At 35.3% G+C, this 10,118-nt stretch overlaps 1 protein-coding gene across 1 annotated transcript; it reads left to right on the top strand.

The window, feature by feature from the left end:
- The first annotated feature begins 6,191 nt into the window (after positions 1-6,191).
- LOC149563555 (putative inorganic phosphate transporter 1-3) lies at positions 6,192-9,637 on the top strand. The gene is made up of 2 exons (XM_089828218.1): positions 6,192-7,721; positions 9,569-9,637. Exons 1-2 carry the CDS (start codon positions 6,192-6,194, stop codon positions 9,635-9,637), a joined length of 1,599 nt encoding a protein of 532 aa, XP_089684344.1.
- Positions 9,638-10,118: the final 481 nt, after the last annotated feature.

Raw genomic sequence — 10,118 nt, 5'->3', positions numbered from 1 at the left:
GATGGTTTAGTGCTAGTGATCGGGATAGAGATAGATGACAAGAAGAAGAAGGCATAAGAATTAAAGGATAATGCAATCATGGTGGCTCTCTCACCCCACTGCAATCCAATCCCATCTATAAGTGCCATATTAATCCTACCAAGTAGGCCAAAAATACAAGTGGTTGACCTTGGAGATGGTGGGAGTAGTGACAGTGAATCTACAAAATTAGATAAAGTAGCAAAGAAGACATATGAAGTGGAGCGGGTATCTAAAACTCCAAAGATCATTTCCCTCACTCCAAAGAACCCTTTCTCCCCAACTTCAAAGGCATTGACTCATGTTAAGAGGAAAATGTTTAGTATAGATATACTAGGGACTGCATCTAAGATAATTGGCATTGAGTCATGGCTGAAAAATAAATTGGATATAAAAAAGAAAAGAATAGAAGAGGGAGCTCCAAACAAAGATACTATGTCTCTAGACATCCATTCTAGGTTGGCATTGAGCAAAGTGAAGAAGCAAAAGACTTTATCCATCCTTGGCTAAGAACCAAACACTAAACACCTAACTATGGAAATAGCCAAGCCTAACAAGGAAGGTAGGATTGAAGACTTGACCACAAATAGCTTCACGCTATGGTCTCTAGATCTTGGGGAATTTAGGCATGACACAAAAGTGGGCCTATAAAAATCAACCAATGAAGTGATAGTGGAAGAGCTCAAAGGCCTCAAAATTTCCAAAGTCAAGATGAAGGTAAAAATCCATGAACTTAACCACTTCATCAGGCAACTAATTGCCCTATTAGCAAGTATTTTAGGAGTTCCACCTACCAATGACCCTACAACCACATATATTCAAGCTATCATCTCCCAGCTACAAGAAGACAAACACTTTGGGAAAATCGGTAGGGAGTGGAGTGAAAAACTCAAGTTTGAACGACTTGTAGCCATAGATTAGCTTAGCAATGTAGTGTTGAGGCTTGAAATGGAAAAGGATAACATCTTAGCCAACCTAGCTACTTTGTCAGTAGAAAAGGAAAAGAGTGAAGACTGTGTTTCTCTCCTACATATGGTTATTCAAATGAAGGAAAAAGAAGCAGTAAAAGCCAAAATTCTATAGATTAAAGGAGACAGACCTTTATTTGAATGGAAACAAAGCTTACAATTCAAAGCTGAAATGATATTGGCAACAGAGGAAGGACAATAGAAGACATAGTTCAAAGTTAAAGAAGAATGAGATAGGAACTTTGAGTTGTTGAGAGGACTACATACTGACTACCAAAAAAGTGGACAAGGGAAAGGAATAGTAGGGGTTGTAGTTATTAAAAATACTTTTTCTAGTTACTTGGACAATTAATAGAGAGGTCTTCTAGCTATCAGGACAGAGTGTCAGATCTCCAATGACTGAATGGGTGTATGTATGTGGCAATGGAGGAAATGCAAGAATGGTTGAGTGCAATCAAAGACTTGGCCAGAGAACACTCCAAGTGGCTCTTAAGATACACAAATGTTCATGTCCACAGGCACGAGGAGCTTATTCCAATCATTGTTTCCACCAAGGCCTATAAGGTAAAGTTAGAAAAGGGAAAGAAGGGAAAGTGATCTTTCTCCCACCCTTTTGTATTTTGATGTGAAATTGTAACTGATAAATGGCTCTTGTCATTTTTTATTTTTGAGGAGATGAACCAGTTTAATTCCATTTTGTAACAGTCATCTTGGAATCCTATATGTACCCAACTAAAATATTAATAAAAGGTCATCTATTTTTTGGTGCAAAATACTTGATGTTGTAGAGACAAATCGAAGGTTCTTTGTATCAATTATTTACTATTCTATTGTTTATCATAGTTTAAGAAATCTCTTTGAGTTGGATTGAGTTAATGAGCAAAAAAAGTTTTCTTCCCCTATTTGATACAACAAATTGAAGATAATCATAGTATTATTAGAGGCTAAAAGAGATTCTTTGCTGCATTATTTCTTAACTTTCTTTGCATGTTAGAGTTAAAAGCATTTTGTTAAGTGTCTAATCCATAAATAAAATTCACTATTGCATCACCAAATTTTGCAGGTTCATAGGATGTATTAGTTCACAAATTTGATTAGTATAAAGACCCAAATCCTAGCCTGAGTTAGTTCCTATTTAGGCCTAACTTGGTTTTCCTCTCCCATTCTTTGGTCAAGAAAAAACCCTATTTTAGAATTAGGAACAAACAAATTTACTACAAATCACAAACTCAAGGGTATTGTACCTACAAGTTCAGAGGGTAATTAGTCATTTAGTTGCAGTTTCCCAACTATTGTAATCAGTCATTGTTCATAAATATTGGGTATTTAAAGAAATGAGTAAAAGGGACAATTTTTGTACCAACACATTCCTAGAGGAGGATACCAACCAATGACACAATAGGTTGTGGAACTGAATGCAGGATCTACCTAACTATGGACCCCTACTCCTCAAAGTAGTCAATCATCTATCACATGGCCATTGGTTTATGCCACACCACAACAACCCACCACATCGCAAGAAGCATTTGCCAGTATTATTGTTAGCACTTATTCTATTAAACAACTCACATCTACCCTATTGTACAATGAAAGTCCTATCATCACCCATAAAGCTATCTAAAATGTTGTCATGTGCAATGCAAAATATGCGATGTGCTATGCAAGCTATGTATTGTGATGCTATATGTGATGCATTTATTTCATGATGTGAATGTGTTGTTTATGCAGATGATGATGATTCTAAATATGTACACAATGTCATGTATTATGTGTTATTTCTATATGATTATGCATGATATATAGTGGATGTTTATGATGCTTTAGTTTTAAGTGATATGATGTGATGTAGTATGCTTTATTTCTATGCATACCTAGAATCATGGCAAAAATGAACCTAATTATGGATGAAACCTAATGAACTAAGTGTATGCGTAAAATTTCACTTAATGATTCTAAAATGATAATGATTGAAAAACTAGAAATGAATAGAAAAATAAGACAAGTAATGGAATATGAAATTCTAAATAGATAAAAGAATAATGATTGATGTAATGAATTGCAAATAATAAGCTCCTAAATGCAACTCAAAAATTGAATGGAATGATCAAGTGTAACTAATGTGAGAAAAATGCATTCAAAAAATGAATTTAAGTGCCTCAAATGCAAATAAGATGAAATCCAAATGATTTTAAGGAATCTCAATGCAACTAAATACACTTAAGATCATGAGTTTTATATGAATGCACACTAGATGAAAATATAAATGAAATATGTGAATGAATACACTTAATATGTAATTAAGATACAAATGTACATGTTCATGGACCTAATAATGAAATTAAATGAAGATGAAATGAATGCACCTAAAATTGCAATTAAATACAAATGGTCTAGTAATGTAATTAAATCCAAATGAAATGATTGAACTTAATAATGAAATTAAATTTAGATGAAATGAATGCACCTAATAATGAAATCAAATGCAAGTATTTAAATGTAGCATATCGCAAACTGACTATACTCTCACTGGAGGGAAATCACTTGCACAACCTTAAGCATGAGAATTGAAAAATCAAGGATTTGAGGGGGATAGTAGGGGAATTTAATTTCTAAATTGAACCCTTAAGGTAGTGATTGTGAGATGAAGGAGATTTGGAAAATTTTTGGATTCTTTTCGGACTAAAGGATTTTAATTGAGTCATGATCATACTTGATTAAGTTGATGGGATGTTTGGATTGACTTTGACTAACTAAATTTGTTTGGTTATTTTAGGGTTATAATAAATAATTTCTTTTCTATTCTTTATGGGGTGGATAGAATGCTTTGAAGCTTGAACACGAGGTATTCTAAGAAGGAGTACCACAATGTAGTTGAGCACTTAATTTGATATAAAAATGTTAGGGACCCGCTAAAGTTACCAAGAATAATAAGACCCTATCATTGACATCGCATTGGAGTGACTCAAAAAAAACATACATCAAGGATTTAGATTGGAATGAGTACTAGGTAATCCACAAACAAATGATATTTTCTAAGTACACCATGTAACCACAAGTGATCACATATTTGGATATGTAAGGGTCACATCCAACTGAGTCACAAGTAGAAAAAGAAATAAATAAAAGTTGATTATGACTTTTCTCTTAGATTTCCCCATTCACAATACATCATGGTATAAAAGATTGTGGTGACCTTGAGAGAATAATTATATTACTCAGAAAAGACAATCAAGAACATAAATTGAAAACCAATATGAAAGAAAGAGTAAATCCATGATGAATAAGCTTTTACTAAAGTGATCAGTAGGGTTGGATACTAATAAATGAAGGTCAGACATTAGGAAGGATACGCCATATAAGGACCTATTGGTAGGATCTAGAAGTATGCTAATTTGGAAACTAGAACCTTTAGGATAATGCTTTGATGACAAAGGATCTCACATGAGGAATTTCTAAAATGCATAGTTGGGAGAGATGGAGATCTTGTTCAAACACTAATTGAAATAAAAAAAAGTGGGATATCTAAAATGGGACCAACCTAATGAATAACTAAAAATGGGATATGTACAACTGTCAGACTAAGGTTCTTGCATGGATCACTACACAAAAGCTTAATATGAGAAGATAGTGGAACTGATTGATATAGTACAACTTCAAATTCCATGATTATAATACAATGTGTAGAATATCTTTGCAAGATTAGGAATTGGGATAGTAATGACCCTCTTTTTATCATGTGTCATAATGCTGGAACATGATGGGAAACATGGCTAGATGTATGAGTGAATGTTATGGGATTGGGGATTATATTCAATATCATTATCTCAATTAGGGGCGAGTGTACATTTATTTACGTTAATAATGAAATTACTTATTCAATACTTCAATATCTTTCAAATAACCACATAGTCCCAAGGAAGCAAAGTTAGAAATAAACCACAACCTTATTCACTATATCAGAAGAGGTCAAATTTAAAGATAACACTTTAAATTTCTCCAAGGTTATAACAGTAAAATAACTTTTCCATTTTTTCATCATATCACCTATTTGATTAACCATATTAATTCATATATTTAATGCATTTTTCTAATATAGAATATAAACTAATTTATTGAACAATTCATGCTTTTTCTAAAGGTCAAGGTTAGAAGAGCACTACTAAAATCTTTCATGAAAACTCAATAGTGTGTGCTAAACTAGATCATCCATACCCACCATTGCATAGGAGTTATCCTCTACCTCAACCGCACTCTTGCCTTCAATCCTGCATCCACTAAGACACTAACAAAACCACAAGAAAAGGTAAGTGTCCATGAATTCATAACTAGATAATCACAAATGCAATCATGTTATTTTATCATCAATAAAAATCATATCCATTTCATTATCAATTTGAACACCATCTTAGATAAAATTTAAAAATATCATGATGCACCATGCACCATTTAGTACAACATCATCATTTGTGCATAAAACTCATGCAATCATCAACATCAAAATGTATCATAAAAATTAATTTACTAACCCAAACAACACATAGATAGTAAATTCTAAATAAACAAAAACTCATGAAGACCAAATGCATAATCACATAGTCAAACTACATTTTGACCACAAGTCTACGTTGGATAACATGTTGACTTGACATTAATAACATAAAGTCTCCCATAGAGGTCCATTGACCAACTCGACATAGTCAAAGAATCAAAGTGAGTTGACAACTTCCTACAAAATAGAAGTCACACAAGATAGATCGTGCAAAGCCACCAAGAAAATGAGAGAATGTTTAGTTCTCTTCTCCAAAAGCTTGGAATTATGCTTATAGAGGCAAATGAAGTATATTGTAGACATCGTGTGATCATCAATGTTCTTTGCACCCATTAAAAAGCACTCGGTGATTTTGTTCTCAATTTTTTAAAGCACCGATTTCTCCATGTTTCCATCGAGCCGACGTAATGTGCAGATGTTCAGTGACATCACGAAATTAGCATAAATGCTTTGAAAATATCCTAGAGTACTTTACCATTTCTTATATGTTCAGATTAAGGCAATGAATGTCCAAGTGTTACAAGTCTTCGCGAACGCAGTACTCTTATGTTTTTAGAGGAATGTGAAGACAGTAGGAATAATATTGACCGAAGGCTGGACTTTTGCTTCAGGATTTGAATCAGTAGAATTGAAGAGCAAGAAGAAGAAGCCGAGCGATGTCAAAGCCCAAATCGGAATCGATATCTGCGCTAGACAAAGCAAAGACACAGTGGCAAATTTTCACTGCCAAAGTGGTCGCAGGAATGGGCTTCTTCACAGACGCATATGATCTTTTCTGCATATCCACCGTCACAAATCTTCTGGGCCGGTTGTACTATTACGACCCGTTATCAGGCAAACCGGGATCACTGCCTCCCAACGTAGCCGCGGCGGTTAACATTGCAGCCCTCTGCGGAACTCTGGTAGGAACACTTTTCTTCGGATGGCTCGGTGACAAAACGGCCCGAAAAAGAGTTTACGCCATCACACTCGCGCTCGTCATTATCAGCGCAACCGCTAGCGGTTTATCATTCGGTCACACGGCCAAGCCCGTGATGACCACGCTCTGCTTCTTTCGCTTCTGGCTGGGCGTTGGAATCGGCGGCGATTACCCGCTATCCGCCACGATCATGTCGGAGTACGCCAACAAACGAATACGTGGCACATTCATGGCCGCCGTGTTCGCAATGCAGGGCCTCGGAATCTTAGCTGGCAACGCCGTGGCGATGATGGTTTCTGCGGTCTTCAACAACGCGTATAAGACCCCCGTGTATGGAGAAAACCCTAATCTTTCGACCCCTACCCAGGCAGATTTCGTGTGGAGAATAATTCTCATGGCGGGAGCGGTACCAGCGGGGCTGACGTACTATTTGCGCATGCGGATGCCTGAAACCCCGCGGTTAACAACGCTGGTTACAAATCAAGCCGCTTCGGACATGTCCAAGGTTCTGCAGATGGACATCGAGGAATTAGATGACAAAAGTGTTAACTGCGCGCTGTTTTGTAAAGAGTTTCTTGTCCGCCACGGTCGGCATCTTCTAGGCACCACATCTACCTGGTTCTTGCTCGACATTGCTTTCTACAGCCAGAATATGTTCCCAAAAGACATCTTCACGGCTGTCGGATGGCTTCCCGCCGGCGAGAAAATGAACGCCATAGAAGAGGTCTACAGAATTGCAAGAGCGCAGTCGTTGATTGCACTGTGCTCAACAGTTCCCGGTTACTGGTTTACTGTTTTACTCATAGACCGAATTGGACGGTTTGCAATTCAGCTAATGGGCTTCTTCTTCATGACGGTCTTCACGTTGGCCATATCGATACCGTATGATCACTGGAGAGGCCATAAATGCGGGGATACTTACTGTGGTGGCAACACTGTGGTCTTTCTGGTGCTTTATTCGTTTACTTTTGTCTTCGCCAACTTTGGGCCCAACAGCACCACTTTCATTGTTCCGGCTGAGATTTTCCCCGCGCGGATGCGGTCGACGTGCCACGGGATATCGGCGGCTTCTGGAAAAACGGGAGCGATTGTGGGAGCATTTGGGTTTGTGTATGCAGGGCTCCATGATAGTAGAGGAAATGGTGTAAAGGCTGCGTTGTTTGGGCTGGCAATAACAAATGCGCTGGGATTTCTGTGTACGTTTCTGGTGCCGGAAACGAACGGGAAGTCGCTCGAGGAATTGTCGGGCGAGAATGAGGAACAAGAAGTTGGATCCAAACATGCCGCACCCTGAGTAATCCAAACTTGGTAGATTCTTAACGTTACATACGTTCGCTGTCTATTATGGGTGGAACTGCGAACTGTACATCTATACTAATTTTTTTGATCTAATGAACTTTGAAATGCAAACTTTATTTGCTCGATCCTGGTAGCTACCTAGGTATAGTCTTCGCTCTTTCATGTCTGGTCAAAACATTTTATACCCGTTGTGCCCGTGTAGGGTGCTTCTTACAAGTCAAACTTTGACTGTGCTTCTTACAAGTCAAACTTTGACTATATAACACTTTTACTATACCAATGAAGCCTTAGTATGTGATGTTTAAGCTGTTCGCTTACCTCAGAAGATTCAAAAGTGTTTTGACCAGATTTTTTCTTAACATTTAATAATTAAATTAAGAAAGTGTCTTCTCAAAGTCTTGTATTGCCTCGCTTCCCCCACATGTCTTCATGTTAGTATAGCCTTGCCAAATTGTCTATTTCAATATTATCTCTTTCTTTGAATCTAGAAGATCTTACATGGTAAAATTTAATGAGGATAAAAACTTAGAAATAAAAGTCTAGGAAATTATATATATGAATGAGAAATATTTATCAAAATTAATCATTTATAAATTTTTAAAAATATTCATAAGAAAAATTATTTTTGAAATATTTACTATCTTGTTCAATTTTTTTCCCCCCTTCTTTCTCACCTTATATCTTTTATTTTCTTACATCATACAAACTTCTTACAAACTTCTTATAAATGATTTTTTTTTTTTTTGCTCATTATACAAGAATCAACAAAAGAATTTGGTAACAAAATTATCAAATGACAATTAATTTTGTAGAAGATTGAATTGTTAGTAAACAAAAAAAATGCATTCGGAATTAGTAGATCTGGAGAAATATGTTAGTGAATTAGTATATGTTGATATTAGTGGTACAACATAGATCTTATCCCTCAATTAAGATGAGAATTTACTTAATTGTGTTGATGCCTATAGTTAAAGAGACTGTGTATATTTTAATCAAGAGAAGTCAATTATTAGTCCCTATCGTTAGGTAGGGACTAAAGTTTTCAGTATGCATTAACCTATTAATTTAGGTTTTGGGAATTGTGCAAAAGCAATCTAACATAAGCTTCTTCTCCAATTTTTTATTATGTTTCCTTTTTTTTTTTCCATTGGCCAATGTTATTTTTAGTGGTGGTCTTTTCTATTTCTGTTGAAAAATTTAGAGAAGGTGACATCTAGCTTGTAAGGTTTGAACACCTAGCAACTACATACCCATGTGCCTTAACTATTATGCACCATTTTGCATTCATTTTGATGATCTCTATTATTGTTTTGTATCTTTTATTTTTTATTTAATTCAATAGAATGATAGTAGGAGAAGAGGAAAGCACGACTAATAGGAACTTGTAAAAGAGTTTTGTAGAAACTATCAGCCCATGTAAGTCAAGAGTTTTTCCCTCTCCACAGTTTGAGATAATGGGTACCTTTTATAAGGCTTTGTGTGTGTCTATTTTAAGTCAATGACTTGTAATGGAGGTTGTAGAAGTAATGGTAGTGAATCTACAACTTGGGATGGGTTCTAATGTTGGGTTGCAATTTGCACCATCAGATTCAACGACTTGTTGTGGTAATGGTTTGAATGTTGTGGCAGCCAATAGGAGTGGTCATTAGAATATTTTTGACCTAATTGTGCTTGTGTGGATTGATCTATAAATTAAATTATTGTTCTTGTAAATATTTTAGACTTGGGTGTATTGTTCATATGTAATTTGGGTGATATTTCTAGGATCTAGTAAATTGGATTTAGCTTGAATACATGAATTATCAAGGTATGTAGGGTTTAGATCTTAAAAAGCCTATGTATATTTATTTTTTTTTTTTGAAGATTTCTACAATTAATGAATAAATTTGGATCCAATTTGAATATATATGTTCAGAATCCAATATGGAATCACAAGTTTAATTATTAAAGGGATATTATTTTTAGATTGCAATGTACAAAATGTGCAAAATTTATTCTGTGTAAAGAACTCTATAAGATGATAATCCATAATGATGGTTGAAATGTAGTTATATCAAGATTTGGATTAGACCTTTTGAATTTGGAGTAACAGTCTTAGTTAAGGACGACTTATGGTGAGGTTTCTATGATCAATAACTTAAATCCAATATGAACTCAAAAGTTGTTAATCCATTTTGAATACAAAGGTTGAATTATAAGAGGGATGAAACATTTTTAAAATAATGGAATCATCCTTTAAATTACTATTACTGTCGCACTTATGTGGTTTGTATAAAATAAATGAATGTTTTCAATTTTAGGTTAGTGTCATTCAAAACTAAAGTTATTGAATGTATTCAATTTTTAGTTTATAGACTAATGGCAT

This window comes from Cupressus sempervirens, chromosome 4, assembly GCF_028749045.1.
Source record: "Cupressus sempervirens isolate cs-2001-9-10 chromosome 4, ASM2874904v1, whole genome shotgun sequence".
Taxonomy (NCBI): domain Eukaryota; kingdom Viridiplantae; phylum Streptophyta; class Pinopsida; order Cupressales; family Cupressaceae; genus Cupressus; species Cupressus sempervirens.
Note: the sequence above shows the minus strand (reverse complement) of the source record. Positions and strands in the feature narration are given on the sequence as shown.